Consider the following 21,728-nt stretch of genomic DNA (forward strand, 5'->3'; position numbering starts at 1 on the left):
GCTTTTATTTATAATTAGCTATATACATGTTGACTGTCGTTTTATATTGGCAAAATTGCTGTACTGGTGCGGAACTGGAAATACACACTTCATACGAATATATGACTTTCTCGTATGTTAAGGCTAAGATCACATTGGCTTAATAAATATTTCGTATCCATCTCATTTATGTTGTAATACTTTATGTACTGGATAAGTACTGAAAAAATTCAGCTCATATGCTACATTTTGGTATACTACAGTAAAGTACAGTATTTATAGAGTACGTTAGTTTGAAGTTTAAGTCATATTTTTCCGTATGAAGACTTTCAATGCCCTGTAAGTACAGTACTGTACTGTTAATAGGCAGTAAATATAAGATACTGTACGTGCTGTACGCATATTACACCGCGTGCGTACCAATACCATATTTCGGCTTCTGCCAACTCCTACGTCTATTAATCCAATATAGATTAGGTGTCTTTGCATTAGCTATTTCTCATCAGCCAAAGTGAACATTTGGCGATAATGCAGTACAGTAAAACCTAATTTGAAAAGATTCAGCTTGTATGATCAGATTTTAGCTTCTAGTATATATGTTATGATATAAAGCATACAGGGCGGAGTATGCACTATGCAGTGAAGTATGGCACTGTAGTGTGCGTGCACTTCTGAGTCTGAACTGTAAATGTACTATGATATTAAAATACCGGGATAGCACTGTTCGCTTTCTGCAGAATGCAGGCTTTTGACTTTACCATAAATCAAGAAAATTCAAATTTAAGCCTCAGACTACAGCCATTAAAATTTTCCATTGCTGCAATGATCACTTGATCAGTGCATATTTTGGTACAGTACTGTATACAGCAAAAGAATTCATACCGCTTTTGAACATAAAAACCCATTAGTCCATTTCAGACCAGCTTTGAGCAGATCCACATGGAAGTAGTGATCAAACTAAAGTGTATCATCTCTGCTGATACAGCACTCTAATTTGAAATGTCTATATTTTATGATGCATTAAGTGTTACAGGACATATACATGTACGTATATAGCACTGGATTTGATCGTATTTGGAAGTTTTCGGAAATAGTAAATTTTACTCTAGCGAGATAGGTTATAATTCTGATATTAAATGATAAATAAGGTTAAATCTCGCGATATATATATACTCGCGTATCAGAGATTCGCGATACTAGAAACTACCTTCGACTCATTGACCCGTTTAGTAATGTAAATGTTTCGTTGTATGCACAAGTAAGTGTACAACCTATTACCTTATCATATTACACGGTTCTGTACAACGATATATACAATGTTTAAACTAAGTCATAGTAAAACACGCATGATTCAAGAACTACTGGAGAGAAATCTCTTTCTTAGCGGTCTTTGGAGCTCTATTTTGCACATGAGTCTACAGTATTCATAGGCTTCATCTTATTCTGATTGCGGGAGAGGAGAGAAAATTATATTTTGTTAGGTGATAAGAAAGTATTCAGAGGGCCTGCTCTCGTACTCTCGTAAAGACATCTGATAAAAAACTTGTATGCCTCGTACGTGTGATTTATTGTACAACAGTTCTGTACTTGTATCAGCACATGATAAGTTTGACATTTCGCTTGAAAATTAGGTAAGTACTGTAAATAGACGTCACTTTTCCTAGTATGCGTTGTTGACATTAGACTGTGCCTAATCAGTTCATCTTTAAATGTGCAAATATAAAAAACTTTTAAGTCTTCAACATACATGGTGTACAGTATATATATACATAAAACGTGACATATGATTTTCATTTCTATACTGTCACTGTACTTTATTCGCACAGTACCGCATCCCAAGAATTCTGAGAATCTAATACAGTAACTCCATTCCACTGTGTGCACGGTGCATGATTTCCACAGTAATCTATGGTGGTACGTACCAGGGATACATTAGTACTGTACCTTAATAAACGTCTAAAAATTTCATTTAATTAATCTTTCCATTAACCGAACTAACGCAATAATACTGTACCGTACAGTATATTCCAGTTTATACAATGAATCTTACTCAGAAGTCTAGACTATATTTCCGTATAAGAATTGATTAAGCACCCAAGAGAAATAGGTAATGTTTTGTACTCGTTAAAATTGGTGTTATGACTGATTAGTATAGCGTGCAGATCGTAGAGTATCTTTGCTGTATAAAAATGAAAACAAATTAAATTTAAGGAAATATCGAAGGTAGTAGAAATCATTGTCATAATACTGTGTATTAAAAGTATAACCTTTTATTTTTTCTTGATCGGATTCATATAGATATTCGATGACTGTACCTAAATTTAGTTTAGGTAACAGCATTAAGTAGTAAAAGTTTCATAAAGTCTTTACATATCAAAAGATTTGAGATTATTTACAACAAGAATAAAAGCTTGCTCTTTCGAATTATGGCTCTGACACGCTAACTTGCGTCAACGTGATAAGATTGTACGCGTATAGTTGACGAAATTATACGGAAGGTAGTAAATAGCTTGATGGTCATGATGCGGTAGAGAATAACTATAAATACACATATCTCTAAACATGGTAACGTGCTATCTTGCATACAGTTCCCATTATAATTAATAATTTTTGGATTTCGATTGAATCGGAGAGTAAGAAATTAGCCACCCAGAGAGCCCAAATAATGAAACCAGAGAGATAATGACAAGCATCATTATAACATAATGGCTAATACTATCAATAGAAAAATAAATTAATGTTACAATAATGTTATAATAACTAAACATCTAAGAAATCTATGAATACAGTAGTATTCAAAAGGGAAAATTTTAATAGTGCAAAATTGAGACCTAGTTCCAATGTCAAGCCAACTTCCTTGATCACGTATCATGAAGAAAAAGTTCTAGGAGAGAATTTAGAAAATTCGTTACTAAACAATAGTAATCGCCAACATTACGAAAATTGAATTCATGTTATCATTTCGTACCATTGCCATTAAGTCTGTCATTGAAAGGACCAAAAGCAGTAAACTGTAAGATACAACGATACCATTATTACTCTCATGAAATTAAAATTGAAAATATTCTCCATTTGAATCATTAGAACCTTAAAAAGGTTAAACTTACAACGTGATCGGTATACGAAGAGAGACTTTTAGAGTGTACAGTGCACCCATCACCATAGCAAACGGAATCAGTATCTATTAAGATAGAAACGATTCTAAAAATTTTAACGCTTAATTCTACTGTAGAATATTTAAGAGTATGGATAATAAATAGTGCCCAATATATTATACCTTACAGACCAGTAGTATTCCCATTGTAAAAGGTGAAAATACCGTCAGAAAGCAGCATACTGTCATCGGATCAAAACTAGAAGAATTTTTAAATACAGATACGTCACGCACATCTTTCAAAATGTATAATTGCAATTTTCTACATGATTACAAGACTAGTTGCGCTCAGTACGGCGAGCATCATTTTAAGCATAGTAGTTCATATGTTGAGTTAACAACAAGATGATTCATCATCACGCAACACCATTAACTTTCATTTAGTCTTCAAGCACAATATCCTGTACCTGTTAATGCTTGCTATATTTCCAGTACCAAAGAAAGCAACTACAATGAATAATACCTGCCAAGCAATCGAAATAGTGTAAATAAAGATTATAACCAGCAAAACTGCGGATTAAAGAACTGCAGTATGCTATCGATAATAAAGGTAAAAATATCTGAGTTCTTTCGCTACTTACAAAAAAGTAGGCAAGTCGCAAGTCTGCAGAAATAGGTTTCCTTTCAATATTATCTACGTAGCATTGCACAGAGGTTATAAGTCATATACCAGTAGTTTATGTTATTTGATTACTCCAGGCAATAGTACACTCTTACCGAAACTCTCCAAACTATACTGCGTTTTAGGTTTACGATTTTCAAAGTATATTTCCAATAACTGCAGCAGTCATATTAAATGAGAGAGAATTTTATGAACTAATTCGCCTAAGTTATTATACTGTAATACAATAAGTTTTAAAATATATTTTGCAATGCCTACCTGACCAGTAGTAACATTCGATAACTTCTGTTCAATAATGATCCAAACAGACAACAAATTACAGAAACAAAGGCAAAATAGTGCTTCATAGCTACAGCAGCAAATGATTGTTATTAAGGTAAAATGAAGGCTAGTTTATAACAAGAAAGCATTAAAAATGGACACTTATTGGCATTTACAAAAGGATACGATGTACTGAACAAAATGTATGTTGACATCAATGATAAAAATATGCTCAGCAAGCGATCCAAAAGATAATTGGAGCTAAATAACGGCAAAATCCAACTAGTGCCTTTAAAAAATTAAAATATTGTCTATTACTAAAAGCTCATTTTAAAAAGACAATAAATGCGATAAAATCCCAGCTGTGATAGTAACTTTTTCACTTACATAACACTAGCCAACTGTATATCTGATTGAATAATGGTAATCCATGTTTATTGTTGATACTTCTCGCAGTATTATTTACAACAATAACGGCTAGGCTAGCTACAACCAACTAAAGTTTAAGTCATATGGAACGTAGTTGTCAATGTTATGTAACTTATTTTCTTTAGAGTTCATTAATTTGTACCTAATATTACAAATATTTAAAAATGATTTATTACATTTTCACTTAATTTGCTAACCTGAACATAGAAGATTGAGGAGACTTTCCTTGCAAATCTATTAGGCAATAATATCAGAATGAGACGATTCACAGTATTGCCAAGTTGAAGAAATATTAACTAACAGTAACTTGTAAATTGTACTCGTAAAGTCAAGATTGCACAATAATGAAGGGTACCTAGTAATTATATAAAGCCCTATGAGAACTGTAAGGACTCCTGCAATAGTTCTGTAAAGAAAGCGTAAATTAGTCTCGTAATAACATAGGCTGAAAAACTACAGATATTTATATTTACTTACACATAGGTGTAATTAGCAGCTCGACCTACAGCTGGGAGAGAAGGAAATATTCCGACTAATAAGCAGGCGATTAACCAGTACCCGCATATAAACTGTAAAGTAAAAAATTAATATCGTAACTAATGCTTTCTTTTACCAGCTCCATATCGCATTGTATTCAATTAAATGGTATAATGACCTTGTTTTTTTGCATAAGAGTTGTTGTCAAAGGCCATACGCCTATCATTTACAATTTGTAAAATTGAAAATTCATTAAATAATTTAACGCGCGAATTGACCGTAGATTTGTTTAACAGAAAACCAAGAGTATTTTAGAATAGGGTTACAGTGATTACGTACCAAGGCCGACCAAAGCAATCGTCAACGAAATTCGATAAAAGAAGCTAATTACCTAAAAAGTCACAAAGTTCTCAATTACTATATTTAATTAATTGTAAATAACCGTAATAGGTCATACAAAGAACATACCAACAGCTCTATACAGAAGAACAGCAACACGATGTAAAAACTATCCCCAATGCGTGTATCATTGATTCTCTCAGATAAAATTTTACGTCTGTACATATGATACCAAGAATTGTTGAAAAGCGGTAAACACACGTAGTTCCGTTATAGTAACAACTGAATGAATCATTAATGTCTCGTTTTCTTAAACATACTGTCTCAGTATTTGACTCCAAAAAAAATTCGGTACCATGACATAGATATAGTGAGTGAAAGGCGACCTTTGAGCTAAGGAGTAAGCATTAGACATTACTATAAAATAATCACTATGAAACTAAATAGTTACGCGTATTATAATTACCGAATAGAAAAAGGAATGCAATTAGAGAAATTACAACGAATACAGAATCAATCTTTGGGATAGTCTCAGTAGCACCTGTTGGCTAAGCAATTAACCATAGCCTCACAATCTGCATTAGAATGAATATCATGAACTTAAACACATATTGATAGCTTACCTTAACTTTAAAAATGTCCGAGTTATTAGTATGCTTTTTAATCAAGAAAAGTACTATGTACAAAATCCATCCTACGAAACCACTAGCAATCATAATGCTATAATTTGGATAACAGTAACATATATAAAATGAATGATTCTATCAAGATACAACATACGCAAGAATTAACCATTACAAAATCAGCAAAAGACCTCAAAAATAGTCGATCGTAGTTATGATAATAATTTAATCCTTCAATAGCCAAAGTTGCGAGCGTTTTACCTGAAGAAATCTAAAATGTTATGATGCATTATTAAAGATAGTAATATTTATCAAATTTTCAATATAATACTATGAACTATATAATTACCACAACATCATATCGGCCTTCGTTATGTAATCGCGTTAAATTATCCACCCAAATATCCTATAGGGTAATTTCGTAATATAAGATAACTGCTTGAAATACCTTTCATTATGCTATAACTTTTATCAAGCTTAGGCAACTACCTATACCGTCCGATCTTAAAAACACAGTCACAATACAAGAGCAGCTTATAAAATCAAAGAATTCGAATCTAACGTTTGAGTCGTATAGATTACATAAACTACATTTACCGCTGTTTTTCCTTGCAATAGCCTATATTTATATTAATTAAAATACAAGAGGATATAAATAAAAAGTATGTAACAAACCTTAATGTTAAAGTTCATTGTAAGACATGAATAAAGACATTTACCTAAACTGCCTGTAGAATATTGGTAATGTATTGGTTCTTCTTTGCCTCCTCTTGATCTTAATAAATAGAGAACTCCATGAATAGATGATACGAAAAACGATTTACTCGCGTTAATTTTTACCTTAAATTGAGCGACTATTTCCTTAGCATTTACTATTATGCATTCGGCCGTATATGAATCACTTGTATTCAGAAACGACGAGGGCAAAATTCCCTTTACGACATGAGAGAATAGACCAAATCAGGAATCGTGCATTAATTATAATTACAGGAAGCTCTAAAAATATAAAAGCAGAATAACCACAGAGTTCACAGGAATTGGAATTCCAAGCAAAGATGCTGCTAATGGAGCTACATCAGCCTTAACAATCGCAATTACACTACAATTAGTAGCGAATAGAGGTAATTTCTAATGAAGCATTTAATTATAAGTATAGCGATTTAGCTCTAAAAATTATTCGAAATGTAGCTTACTTGCATCACGTCCGACCTTCTAATATGAGAAAGATGCCATTCTGTATAAGAAAATAAGTTAAAGGCATTTCTACTTCACCTAAAAGTTAATTACTGCATCAAAGCTTACTCTTCGAATAGCCATCCTGGTATTCGTTTTTAGTTTCAGGAGTGGCTTTAGAAATGCCGGCTCCCCAAGCAATTATAGGACAGTCGGTTTCTTGGTTTAGACCAGCCCCATGTGATCCTGTAAAAGCAGAATATTAGTAACTAGGAAAACATTGTACAATCCTTGACAATGAAAAGTAACTGCACAAAGTCAGTTTATTTTATAATAACCCCAGTCTGTCATTCCATGATCAGAGGTAAATATGTATGAGGTCCTTTGATCGTGTTCAAAAAAGTCTTCTATGACACGAACAGTTTTTTCAATGCCCTTATCGACAACGGCTATGTTATCTAGATATTCTCTATATCCCAATCAAATTCGAATTTCGACCACAATTAAATTGACAATCATTTATTGCATGAAAGTATGACACTAAAGAATTATTAAATCTAAACTCAACATATAAATATCGTATTATTCGCATACTGTATACCAAAATACGAGAATAGCACGTAAAGAGAGTAAATTAAGTTCATATTTATTACTTGGAATATGGCTTGTGAGCATGACCATTGGTATCTACTCCAAGTAGATGTAGAAACAGCAGAACTCCGCCTTTTTTAACTTCTTTGCTCAGAGAACTGTTAAGCTTAGCCTTCATGAAGAATTGCTCAACTCTATCGAAAACCCATGTATCAAGCCTTGAAGCGTCGTCAGTAGCGAAATCTTCAAACTCCGGTGGGTACATGTATGTATCGACACGATGAGGATTAGCTCCTAAATATACAGTAGTATGTATTTATTCAACTTTATAAAAAGATATTAGAGCAAGGGGAGATGAAAACTAGCGATTGAATTACTGAGGAGCCTAGACACCTAATATCTACGTATCAGATGTCTAGGTTCCTTATTAGTGTAACTTAAAAGCACCTAACTATAGTAAAACACATAGAATCTATCAGATATACATGTAATACTGTACTATGCAAGTTTTACTATGAATCTTTAGTAAACTTTCCATATTTCCTTCTTTATATTACTGTAGACTTAGTACATCAAATGCACAGCCTGACAATGTAGAAATTTTCGTTAACTGATGAATTATTACATGCTACGAACCGTTACTGAACATTGGCAAGATATCAGGACTTCCCCATGACCATGTATGGTAACTTTGGTTAAAAAGTGAATCAAATTCTACAGGGTTCTCCTTCCAACCTATTACGGCAGTTGCAATTACAAAGGAAAATTTTTTATATCACGAAAACTAGAAAGAAACTCATATGTATAACGTCAGGGACTTTTTTTACTTGTCTCTACTAGATTTACCATCTAGTAGTCCACGACAGTATAGAAGTTTGTTACACATCTATTTACTAGTAGAAATGCAGACTTCCTATTTTTCATTATTGAAAGCTGTTTGCGATTTAGTATTGTACTACAGGATATATTGACAGTGACTACTCAACAAAATATTTCCCCTCACTTACCGAAACTCCTGTTTTTTCTCATACAATCTTACTTCGTATAAAACTCTGATTGTTCCTCTTACATAAAAAAAAAGAGCCTCTTTTAATTCTTTTAATATGGGAAGATTCGTTGAATAAAAAGTTTGGGACTTTGGCGGGATACTGGTATCAGTTGGGGAAATTTTTTGTTGAGTAGTCCCTGAGTATGCAGTAATCGATTGAGTAATTTACTTTATTACAAGTTTCATAACTAAATTTATCTTACCTTTAGTTACAGCACTAACATCTTCATAAAAACCGGCAAGCAAAGCCACATGGCCAGGTCTTGATTCAGTTGGAACTCTCGTGTGTAGAACGCCCCAACTACCATGATTTTCCACTATATCTCTACGTCGTTTCATATATAAGGTACTTTTAGTACATGAGTTAACGATCACTTTTTAAAACTACAATTGCGAATTTTTTGCATTTCGATAAATGTACTGTATAGATCTACCCGTAAAATAGATCTTTCAACCAACTTCTAACAATAAATAGCATGTGAAGTAAATTAATTTGAGATTTTCAATTAGCTCTGTAGAGTACTTAAGCAATTTAGTTGCTTATCTGATCCCATTTAGCTACCTTGATAAATCGATTATTTTATGCTTCCTAATTTTTACCTGAGATAAGGAGACCTGGAAGTATTTTTGTTGGGGATTTCATATAGTTTATCAGCCCTTAAGCCATCGCTCACTATAAATACCAAACGCTTTGCAGGTGCAGGTTGCTTCACCGAATGCGGGGCCATTCCACTTACTATTGGCGAAGTAAAATAGACTTCAAAAATTGATCCCAAATATACTACATGAACCAAAATACCAACCAAGGCAAACCAATATACTTCCGTAAAGAGGGCCATAACTTGCTTAAATTGCGTTAGCAATTTATAAAAGCAAAATGGCACTTACTATATTAATGACGAAGTGAACATGAAATATGAATTTTGAGCTATAAAACATGTGCGCAACATCGAGTGATATTTGACCTATAAAAGTGAGAAAGGGAGGGAACGCGTGCATAGGCTGATCACTCAGCTGATGGAACTCGTGCATAGGCCGATGGAACTCGTGCCATCGTGAGTACTATACCTACAATGGTATGTACTGTAAGTACAGTATACAGTTTTGGGTCTAGATCTTGAGGACCACTGAGCCCGTATCGATTTTTTCGGTGAGGTTCAGCCGTTCAGGTAGGTACCCTCTCTTTACTGTACAGTATTTCAGTACTGTACTATACTGTACAGTACTCATACTGTACAGTACTGTACTGTACAGTATACTCTGTTCTTGCATGACACCGGACAGTGGACACTGAATAGTTGTATCAACATACTGTGCAGTGTACAGTATATAAAAAATTATTTAGCTCTCTATCTACAGTACTGTATATGATGGTACAAATTATAGTATTTTTACTGCATACGCAATTTTTACCTTAGTTCAAGCAATATTTTTTCCTTTTTTCTACGCTTGAAAACAAAATGAATTATGCTGTAGACTCAGTGAGTGTAGAGTACTGTACAGTACAATGTACTGTACTGTCCATGTGCTGTACTGTACAAGGTCATACCAGTAAATTGTACAATACAGTACTGTTGCATGGACTACTTACTACAAGAAGGATTGGACCATAGAGTTAAGAAAAAAACATACAGTAGAAGCGCCAACATTGCCTAACCCAGTATCACTCCCTCGGACAGGCGGACTTTTCTTACCGTAAACATCAAAAAATGCTTACTTAGTAATCCTTCCGTGTCTATTTTCTAAATCACTGGTACTAATTTAAATAACATCTACGATCTTCTATAACTGTTTCCAAGCAGAACTTATAACAGATAATAAGATTCAATGTACAGTAATACAGTATTACTTGATTTAGAAAAAGTCACGTAATTTAATATCGATCGTCTCCATACTAAAGTACTATCATAACGAGGTGTTTGACATAATAGCCTGACGAGATAGATGTCTGTCCGTCCAAGAGTAATTAGTCCAGGTCAAGTCTTCTTCTAGTTGTCTATGACTATTATTGTACCGTACCTGACTGCGGTTGACATCTAAATAGCTGCTTTGCTGCTAAGTTGGTTTTTTGGAGTATGATATACGGTTTCATTGGTATCGTATAGTAGAATGACCGAAAAAATGCTATTTTGTACTGACGGGGCCCGCCTGGTGTCCCTCTTTCTTTCCATTTGCACAGTACTAAGGGTTTTCAGATGTAGGCTGCAGTATAGCTGTCACATAGCATTTCTCATCACGAATTCCAGTATACTGTACCACGGCTGCTTCTGTAAAGCAATATTCTAACTTAATCTGAACTTAAAACTGAAAGGCATTCCTTAGAGAAATGAGCTTGTAAGAATATTGACTTGCATAATTTACCTTTTAATAAGTTACTTTCTCCCTCGTCAAACTGACTATTAATTCTCGTTGTAATTTACTGTACACACTGTACGGCATATCAATAAAATTGCAAACCGGTATACCGTCATGACTGACACAACACCTCTTACTAAATCGCTGAGGATTTCTAGTATACATACGAAATTCATTCGAGTTATTCGTCAACGTTTAATCTAATTTAACCAAGGCAGTAAAATACCGTACCAATATTTTACTTAACCTTTATAATCTATCTATTGAAATACATCAACAGCAATCGTATTTTACGTTTCTAAGTGTGATGTTATATATACATGTATGTTCAATTGTGCATATTATAGTAATGAAGATTCTGCAAGGGAGCTTCTGCATAAGCAATTAATTGAATCTGGAGAAAAGGATCGGTAAGAAACAGGCAAATAGAAATATTTTAAGAACGAACTATATTTGTAATAAAACTATATATTGATGCTGCAGTATTGTAGCCAAAGATTACAATCTAGCATCGATCTACAGTACCTATAATATTAGATACTATATTGGTTTCTCTAGTAAGAATCAGCAGTACAACTATACTGAGTCGGTACTACTGACTATCTTAGTAAATCGTTTCGCGGCTCTAATGTCACTGTACACTTTTTCTTGACGTCTAAATAGTGTACTATTCGCATGCATTGCCTTATCTTTATATGCTATACATTTACAGTAAGTAATGCACTGTACTACTGCAGTATAAGTTAAGTTACGGACTACTATACTCATATATACGCTTATGGTGTATTTACAGTAGCAGTCCATCGTTAGCTTCAGTATCTTGATTTACTGACATTCACTTCAGTAATTTTTAAAATCTTACAAAATACATATACGCATACGATATCTACTGGTACAACTATAAAAGCCTCTTAAATCTGGATATAACCCCTACTGTTGACTATGAATAGGTTAAAAGAATATTTATATGGCAAACTGGTTGAGGCTGGCTGGAAAAGTGATGTCATGGCATTATGCAGAGGTATAGTACTTCTCAATCAATTATAATTAACTATTAATAGATATACGCGTAAACACTAGTGAAGGTTACTTTCGTGACTGACATTTAGCAATTATGTTACGGCTTTTCAGTTATAGTAAACTACAAATTTTTTTTTCAATATCAGATAATATAAAAGGAAGTGATGATCCAGACGCCGTTAAATTAGATGATCTAATTACTAAAATAACACCAAGAGCTAGAGGTACGCGAGCAGTGCTTTTCAGGATTCAAGTAACAATTAGTTATCACATTTTCTCTAACAGAATTATTTTTTGCTATCAATGGTTGCTATATACGAGTATAATTTATTTCGAATTTAATAATCTGTAAAAATCCGTCATCAAACTAATGCTGAAATCGTAATTTATTAACTTTAACCCTAACAGCAATGGTACCGGATGAAGTAAAAAGGGAACTATTGCACAGAATTCGTACCTACTTGGTCCAGCAATACAACTTATAAATAGTGCAGTGACATTAAATTTTTTATTATCAATTGTTTATTATTTACCGTGAAAGATGTTCAATAATAAACTCATGTAAATCCTTCAGTGACATTAGTACATATACTTCTGTATTCCGTATTTTACAAATTTGCGCTTATTTATGTATTCTAAAAAATAGAGCAGTAAATAATTCATACTGCTATCTTTTTCTTCAACGCAAATTATCATAGTAGTTTGGTAAGATATTTATGTATGTTGCCTAATTGATTCATCTAACTTATGACAAGGAACAGTAAATTTACAGGCTTTGTCGAATGTCAAATAGGAAATTATGTAATTAAGTAATATGAATTAGGTTTTCGCTTATTGAGTATAATAAATTAAGAAAGTCTCATAGTACCACACTATTGAACAACTATAGAATAAGTGTAAAGAAAACGTTAACAAAAGCGATCGTAAAACTAAAGAATGAGAACCATACGAATTGTTTGCTACTGTCAGATATGAAAAAGTACGGTATAACTGCTTTGAAAGAGCTATATTTCATGCAACGAATTTATGGATGTCGCTTAAGAATTACATACAACACTAGTCCATACATGACTGTATAAATCAAGATATTATAATAAATTCACAATCTACGCTCCAAAACAAAGTGTGTATTATAAGCTTTATATCGAATGTTATTTGATGATATATAAAATATATGAGTAACATACTTTACAAGCAACCGAGCGAAAAACGCTTGAATTCATTATAAATAATTCCAAACAATTATGGCTTTATCTTCGCCTCCGGTAACAATTACGTTGTTATCTTCATTAACGTCGAGACACTCGATTGCTCCTATTTAGTGATAAATTGCATGTTTTAAGAATTTACTAGTACTTGTTGCAACAACTTCAAAAGAATTAAAACAACATTATTCAGAAGTCGTTATTAAAAAAGAAAGTAGCTCGGTCGCTTACCGTCATGCCCTTTAACCGTTTGTAAGCACGTGCCTGTTAACATATCCCAAATATTTAAATTCCCGTTTACGTCTCCGCATACAGCGTATGCGCCATTCCAATGATAACAGCTAAGAGGGTGAATATATCAGTAAATGCAATGAATAATGTAAGACGTAATTAGTACCTTTCTTCATTTACTATCATTGATGTTTTATCATACAGCTAAACGAAATAAAAATACCGAATAGCATAGTTTAATCTGGTTGCTAGAACTTCCATTCCAGTATCGAGATCAAGAACCTTCAGGAAATTATCATCCCCACTGGAAAGGATGCGATGATTATCTTTCATAGAATATAAGTGTAGAACTCTTTACGATTTAATCACTAAGAGTTCGAAGACTTTTTCAACTGCAATACCTGGACTAAAAGCTACTGCATTAACTGCTCCATCGTGGGCTTCATTCACAAGGCAAGATTATCCATTTATCAACGAGTTAGATTAATACATTTATCGTGTTGTAAATAAAGAATACGTATAGTAATATAAACTTACAACGGAATTCGTTCGTCAAAGTGTGCTCTTTTAAACTCCATATAAAGATAGATCCTAAGTAACCAGTTAGAGTATTAAACGAAAATACGACAGTAAAATTGAACAAAATGTCAAATAAGTATACCAGATTTAGATCCTGAAACTAATAAAGTCTTATTAACTGATAAGTCAATACAAGAAACCTAAAACATATAAAATAAGAAGAATTTCAAATCTATGCAAGAATAACCAAATTTGCTTAAAATACTCATTTCCGCTGCAATAGTACTGTAGCATCATAGTTATATACGATATACAGTATAGTACCGATCAAAAAATTTACATAATTTCAAGAGTACGAACGATAATCTCTCTATAAGATGTATAAATTATATAATTATGAATCGAGATAGCTTTAGTAAGCTTTTCTAAAAGAATATCAGCGGAATAATAAAAAGCAGATAAACCTCAACATCTTCCTCAAATTCATCCTGAATAAGTCAACAAAGATGTAAAAAGGTAATTAATTGATACCAACATGACATCATATCATCGAAATGTAGGAAGATGTCTATTAAAAAATAGCAACAAAACTTACACTCAAATTCCACTCTTGGCTTCCACCCTCATCCGATAATTCCCATATCTAGCAAGATTTACCGAAAATAAGATAAATCTATACTATTCACAGATTTACAGATCAAATAGCTAAAGCATTATAAAGTTACCTTTACAGTGCAATCCCAAGAACCCGAAACCATTACATTACCTCTTCGACAAAGACATGATACTGAAATGATGCAAATGTCACGACTTAGAAAAAATATCTTCAATGAGTAACTAGTAATTGTAATAATAACGACAGTGCAATCCCACCTGCATCACAATGGCCTTCTATCGTATCCAAAACACTTCCAAACTCGATAGAATATAAATAGCTAATAAAGAACAAAATTTGCCATAGAGGTATGTAAATGCTGTTAGCAGCATAATAGGGGTACAGTACAGTACGATAACTGTAGTACGATTTATTTCAAGTCATAAATTTCTTTCTAAAAAGTATATATATAAATAAAATACTTCTGCACTGTACTCACATATTGTTGTCGTAAGATCCGACTATGAGAGATTTACCATCAACCATCGTGTCACAGGAAGATAGTGGCTGTCAAACACAATCGAACTTGAAACACGTACTCGTATAATCTGATCTGTAGAATAATATTTACTTACCATGCCAGATATATTATAACCGAGACAAGGTTCGTTTTCATTTATGTAGAAGGCCCTTAAATATTGATCTGAAACATAAGAGCAGGAAATTACAATTTTTGGTAAACAGGTTTACGAATTAATAATAAAAAATTAGCAAACCTTGTGAAACAGAGAATACTTGGTTTCCATTATCAGATAAACAAATACCAGTCACAATACTAATAGAGTAAATTTTAAGTCCGGATTATCTTATTTAATAACGAGCCAGTTCTTAAAAATAGTCAGAGACTTACTTTTTATGCAATTTACGACAAAGCACCATACTCAAATTCTCATAAGTCATCATTTTAGTGTCATTCTCTACACGGAAATCAATAACAATGAAATTAGAAAATATCAATCGAATAGAAAATAGAAACCTTAAACGGATTTCAGTTATTCATTTAGTATATTTAATATTAAAAGCTTACAGGGTTAATAACTAGTATGATAAATAATACTTTAATTTTACCATCACTCTTTGATTTGTTATCTGTAACTGTCGCGATTAAATCGATTACTTGTTCTGATGGTATGCTGACAGCAGGCATATTTACAATATTACCAGGTCCCTTCATTAGTAGTACAACATATGATGTTAGATTATACGAGAACGCAAAAGTATCTCAATCATAAATATATCTCTTACTAATGGCTTAGTTATATTCCGTTGCGGGTGAGGATTATCAAAGATTTTTCTTGGAGTTTGACCAAACTCTAATATCTGTAGCTTTAGTGATGCTCTTTCGTTTGGATCATTAACACTATCACAATTGCGTATACGCCATTGGTAAGACAATAAGAATTATCCAGTTATTTACGCCAATGGCGATTTAAAACTTATAACTACCATAATTACATTAGAGAATATCGTCTTACCTTGATAAATCTATACTGCCTTCATAAGTCAAATAATGAAAAACTACAGTAATAATAATGAGTATTTACGTTTATTATAATTGTGTATTTACATATTTAAAATTCGAATACTGTATAAATTCACCATTATTCGCTTTTATTGCTTCATAACCAGTCTGTTTAAATCCGAAAATTAGATCAATCCAGCTATGAAGATGCTCGCTAACGTAATCACATTCCAAAGCCTCTCGCAGAATCTTCGTGAATTCTGAATGATCTATACAAACATAAAGTCCGATTACGTGCTATCCTAGTGATGTAGTGTAGGTATACTTATGTTTCTTTCATTTCGACTATTTAAAGATATACTATGTTAGTTCAAATATCAACAAATTGTTAGTAACACTATACTATACCTCTAGCCCACTTAGGCAGAACGACGTCATCAATAGTGCTATTATCCGATCTAACGCCCAATGGTAACATCTATACGTACGTGTAGATACAGCACGAAAGTGTAAATATAACACTATTTTATCAGATGTCAGGTATCAGTTATGCCGCATTACCGCAGAATTCTTAAGAAATTCTCCATCTGATGCGTAAAATTCCGGTATCAACTGTAAAATGAATGGAAAATAACGTTCAATATTCACAGCCGCCAGAGTTAAGAACTGTAGAACTTTTCACTTTATCGTTAATTCCATCAAATGTACAACTTACTTCCTTAAAGTCTGAGAATCCGCTTAAAACGTTTTGCCAAACTCCAGCAATACTTTTAAGACATGAAAATAAGAATAATATTTTACAGAACAAATGAGAGAAATTTGCTACAAATTTTGAGGCAAACCTATGAAAAGATCTATCGGGAGCATCAAATCTTCCATTTTGCAAACAAAGCATGTATTCAGGAGCTGTTGAAGGAAAGAGTAAAAATTGTTACTAGTCTACATGCTGCGGAACTACCTTCGCTCCGAGTTTATATTTTTCTGTTAATTCGTGAATAACTATTGTGAAGTAGTCGATAAGCTTATAAATTTACCGACTCGTACGAGGTAAAACAAAATATAACCAGGAGCGGAATAGTGACTACCATACAGAAACTTTGGTTCAGGCATATCATCATATCGTTCCTAAGTACAGAAAAATAAAAATAAGCTATAAGCTGCAAACGTTATTACATACCTAAACTTCCTTCGCTTATTTAAGACTGACCTTTAATTGAGAAAGTCTGTCTTGATTTAAGGCTCCAACTGGTTTACTTAAATCACGAAAAGTTTTAGGATCTTCCAAATCTGAATTAAGAATTCAAATTGAGCTGCACAACCCTGGATATAAATTTATTAATAATTGCTGCATTCAACGAGACACTATTTGCAATACCTAATTCTTCACTATAGTAATCAGCAATCACCCAAGGAAAAACCGGATACTGGGTTAAATCATTGAAGCTTCTATCAGCAATCCTTAACATGAAAAGTACATGAATATTACTAATTAGATATGCGAGTATAATCGAATTTCAAGGAATTGGATATTAGTAAACCTGTTTAAATGCATTAAATAATCGAAATTTGACATAAAGCCATTCTGCCATCTTAAGGTAGCATTTTCGTTTACGGAATCTTCCAACTGCACGTCTATATTTAATACACATTAATACTATTGATTAAAATATATCAACTAATACTAACGCAAAAATTCTTGGCGAAATACTTAACCCTTTTGTGAGCAAATTATATCGTAAAAATGATTTCTTTCATGCTCAGAACTTAAAGCCAAAAATAGAAGCATGTCTTCAGTAGAACTATAAATTTCAATACCCTATATTCAATTAATTATCATTTTCGTTAGGAAAGATGTAGCAAAGTAAGTGCACTAGCCTTAATACTACTCGACAATAAGATATTACCACTTGGGTTAACATATATCTCTTCTTTTGTATTCTAGTAATGTTGCTTAACTTGCACTTCAAAACGGAACCCTTTTCATCAGATGAAGAAATATCCTTTTTCAAATATATTTGTGATATTCTAGCATCTTTAAATGGTTATTACATCAACGAGACTAAAATTTTAATCATAAATTCGCATACACATCCTCTATGGATATATTAATATATACCATGACTCTAATATAAGTTAAATACTATTGAGGTATAAAACTTACGGCATCGATATTATTAAAAGGTTGAAAATATAGGAATACAGGCGATAGAACAATACGCCCTGGGGTACAATTTAATGGATTGATACGTTCAACTGCGTAAGATCAATTTTATACAATAAGAAGTTTCATAATGTTATGAAATAATTGTCGAAAGCTAATCAATGCGATGAAAACAATTAACTACTATAAAACTTGCTCTTAACTTGTAACGAAAATAAAGACTGTACCTGTTGTTTCCAACACTATATTTTCAAATATATCGTTCATCCTATACAGAATTGTGGAATGGTCATCAATGCAATGTAATACTCTAGAGAACTTATAAGTAAAAGCACTATGAAGTAAATATCTCATATAATCAAACCAATTTCTGTCGAACTGGAGCCTTGATAATCTCGAATGAACAATAGCGCTAATCTATAAAATGTCATCAACAGTGGATTATTATATTCCTCAGTGCTTTACGTCAGAATTATACAATCTAATCTGATAAACTTATGATTATACTTCGGTAACCCCACCCCAATTAGTCAATTACAATTATTGTTGATTAGTATGTCAATATACTAAAATGATTTTGATAAGAAATATTTATTTCAACTGCCACAGTTACTTAAAAATTTACCATTGCATCCTGTTCAGCTCTAGGTAAAGTTGCTGCACGCCATAACTAAAAGAGAGAGAATAGCTATATATTATTAATGGATAATATAGAATAACAGTCGAAAAATTCGGTGATACCTTTAGAGAAATTACTGATAATAGTTATACTATGAGTAATTGCAGCTAAGCAGTACAGCTTCGTAATGATGACATATATACTTAGCAAAAGGCCCTAATCTTTTTACTGAAGTCAGATAGGCACCATCACACACGCACACTCAGTAAATCAGTTTCATAAGCTTTAGTACGTGAAATTGATCTATACCTCATATAAATACTGAACTAAATCTACAGTTGCGTAATGGTTATCTAAGCGTAACTTTCTGATTTTACAATATTGTACAGAATAAATTAGACTTCATTAATATATAGCAATCGCATCGTTAATGCATCCGCCTAACCTGCTGAATAAATGGAATGATGACATTGATACTGACATAATTGAGAGAGAATAGATAAAATCCTTTTTGCTGTAATTAATGACGGAAGATCACAAATTAGAATGTTTCCGTATTTATGCTCCAAATTAGAATCTTCATGAGTCATTATATAATATTAATATTATCATCTGAAATCGTAATATCTTTATGAATATACCTTCCTAAAATTATAAGGAGTGACTTTATTTCCCTCTTTTAGCTCTATGACCTGTAGATTGAGTTTGTAAAAATTAGCTATCAAGGAGGTACATTATGCGTGGGCGTAATCGTCAAACAATTTCTAAATCAAATAAGACAACAAAGATAATACTGACTTGAAATGCATTCACTGCAATAACATTGCTTCTGTCTATCCTGAAATTAGAATAATATGCACATGTATGCGGAAACAATCCAATTACATAGTCGTCAATAAAATCCACAGATTTAACTTAAAGTATGGCTAAGAAATTTAATCTGCATGGTATACAGAGTACTTCGCTCTTCAATAGTTAGGTAAAAATCAAATTCGTCAATAACAGTTTGTTGATCAATACGATTGTAACATAAAGCTGTTCCATTAACACAAAATGTAGTTTATTGAAAGTTCGATACTTACTTTGAATATAAGCTGCCACTCCATTTGTCTATAAATTCGCACTGCTTATAGTCGAACTATAAGATTAACAAGGCTTTTCTTACTCATAACAATTATAATTATAGTAAATACACGTATGCTTGTCAATTACGATAATTTTGCATTGTTGCAGTATTGTATCGTAATCAATTTTGACAAATCATTCGCAAGGTAACAAATTTAACGGGATTCATGCTCTCTCAAAACTCACGATATTGCAATTTAATGTCTTACTCTTAATAAAGGCGCGATGGTATCTTGTGGTTCGTATACTAACGATTTTGAACACACTTTCAATCTTCCAATTTGTTTCCTATGAAGAAATTATACCATTATTAAAAATTTCAGGATTACGCTATCTAATATCGAAGAGTAACATTCTCAAATATACTATAAGAAGACGATCGATCAATACATTAACTACAGTATTCACAAATAAGACACACATATCTATATAGTACTACAATAATAACGTGTACTTATTTTGAATATTTGTTAATCTGGTCCTAAATCAGCTCCTGTAGTATTACATGTAATGCAATGGTATAATGCGTCTCTAACTCTCTACTACCAGTTAGATATCCGGTAGATGAATGACCTTACTGTACTTATCTGTCTCTAAACCTAATAATGCGACTCAGTGTGCTGATCAAATGCAATAAGCCGGTCTAAAATGCACAATACTATACCTAGTGATTTATCTTTTTAATATGTAACAAATTAGTTAATACATACAATATATTTCTATTTAATGAAATCATTTCTCTACACCTAGAGTTCATTTAAAATTGATGTCGTAACTAACTAAAGAGTAGTAATTATAATTTATCAGATATCACAATCGGGATGCATTTTGCATCTAACACTTTCAGTCCCATTTAATTTACATAAGAACCTGACATTAAATAACAAATCCAAGCCTAACCTTTCATTTGCAACATGTTCTGGTAAATCTATCGGATAGTAGTATACACTAAAATCTTCAAAGTAAATTTCATTTGGTTGTAATAAAAGCAATGAAAATCTGGTAAAAAAAAGAAAGAATCAGATATAAATATCACGTACTTTAATATTGTAAATACGTGTAAATTATAATTATCTCAGGTATACTAAAGTTGCAAGATTCATGCTATTACTCCATTTTGTACTGTACTGTATTAATGTATAACATATACTGTATGCATACAGTAGACATTTTTCTTATACAAATTTATGGCTACAACTACTTTGTTCTCAAGTAAATACAGAATCTGAAAGATAATCATCAAACCTTTCAGGCCTTTTCGTCCTAACATCAGCTTCATACCATTTATAACAGTAATCAGCCATGATCGATGCCCAGACTCACAATAAGTGCGTCAAACCCTTTTAAACTTAACTAAAAGCACAGTGTACAGTACTGTACTGTACACTGTATAGTATAGTGTTCTACTGTACTGTATACTGTATGTAAGCGTTAGCGATTGACGAACGGGTCATACCACTGTTTCTGGCAACTCATGGATGTACTGTAAGTACTTACTGCACTATACTGTACTGTACTGTACTGTACTGTACAGTACGTGTATGTAACATGCAGTGCAGTATGTACAGTACGACACTGTAGCGTTCGCAAAGCATCAAAATTACGGGTCAAGACATTAAGGTGTACTGTACAGTACTGTACAGTAGTTAGTGAAATACTACAGTATCGTACAGTACAGTG

General features: G+C 32.7%; 3 protein-coding genes across 3 annotated transcripts; 1 reads left to right on the forward strand and 2 right to left on the reverse strand.

Annotated features, from left to right (window-relative positions):
* Positions 1 to 3,920: 3,920 nt before the first annotated feature.
* Positions 3,921 to 9,535, reverse strand: TRIADDRAFT_18467 (uncharacterized protein; the record flags this gene model as incomplete). The annotated part of the gene is made up of 20 exons (XM_002108925.1): positions 3,921 to 4,104; positions 4,203 to 4,305; positions 4,404 to 4,512; positions 4,743 to 4,851; positions 4,923 to 5,014; positions 5,101 to 5,141; positions 5,262 to 5,313; positions 5,391 to 5,478; positions 5,582 to 5,692; positions 5,862 to 5,981; positions 6,076 to 6,145; positions 6,604 to 6,817; positions 6,905 to 6,964; positions 7,078 to 7,118; positions 7,187 to 7,303; positions 7,396 to 7,526; positions 7,711 to 7,942; positions 8,285 to 8,383; positions 8,900 to 9,021; positions 9,297 to 9,535. The coding sequence occupies 20 exons, from the start codon at positions 9,533 to 9,535 to the stop codon at positions 3,921 to 3,923; spliced, it is 2,334 nt and encodes a 777-aa protein (XP_002108961.1).
* Positions 9,536 to 10,640: 1,105 nt separating this feature from the next.
* TRIADDRAFT_63557 (expressed hypothetical protein) lies at positions 10,641 to 12,643 on the forward strand (the record flags this gene model as incomplete). Its single annotated transcript, XM_002108185.1, has 5 exons — positions 10,641 to 10,671; positions 11,332 to 11,461; positions 12,002 to 12,072; positions 12,218 to 12,295; positions 12,480 to 12,643. The coding sequence occupies 5 exons, from the start codon at positions 10,641 to 10,643 to the stop codon at positions 12,554 to 12,556; spliced, it is 387 nt and encodes a 128-aa protein (XP_002108221.1). The 3' UTR covers positions 12,557 to 12,643.
* A 650-nt stretch (positions 12,644 to 13,293) lies between these two features.
* On the reverse strand, positions 13,294 to 21,352 carry TRIADDRAFT_52484 (uncharacterized protein; the record flags this gene model as incomplete). The annotated part of the gene is made up of 35 exons (XM_002108926.1): positions 13,294 to 13,385; positions 13,508 to 13,617; positions 13,731 to 13,833; positions 13,909 to 13,947; positions 14,045 to 14,098; positions 14,169 to 14,226; positions 14,491 to 14,514; positions 14,622 to 14,669; positions 15,257 to 15,324; positions 15,398 to 15,456; positions 15,532 to 15,598; positions 15,750 to 15,849; positions 15,927 to 16,041; positions 16,157 to 16,199; positions 16,281 to 16,412; positions 16,552 to 16,621; positions 16,705 to 16,755; positions 16,859 to 16,910; positions 16,986 to 17,049; positions 17,178 to 17,268; positions 17,351 to 17,430; positions 17,519 to 17,601; positions 17,682 to 17,775; positions 17,857 to 17,959; positions 18,305 to 18,396; positions 18,532 to 18,572; positions 18,669 to 18,721; positions 18,930 to 18,974; positions 19,369 to 19,437; positions 19,565 to 19,615; positions 19,722 to 19,761; positions 20,006 to 20,061; positions 20,258 to 20,336; positions 20,949 to 21,047; positions 21,294 to 21,352. 35 exons carry the CDS (start codon positions 21,350 to 21,352, stop codon positions 13,294 to 13,296), a joined length of 2,484 nt encoding a protein of 827 aa, XP_002108962.1.
* Between the last annotated feature and the right edge of the window lie 376 nt (positions 21,353 to 21,728).

This window comes from Trichoplax adhaerens, genomic scaffold (assembly GCF_000150275.1).
Source record: "Trichoplax adhaerens TRIADscaffold_1 genomic scaffold, whole genome shotgun sequence".
Taxonomy (NCBI): Eukaryota; Metazoa; Placozoa; class Uniplacotomia; order Trichoplacea; family Trichoplacidae; genus Trichoplax; species Trichoplax adhaerens.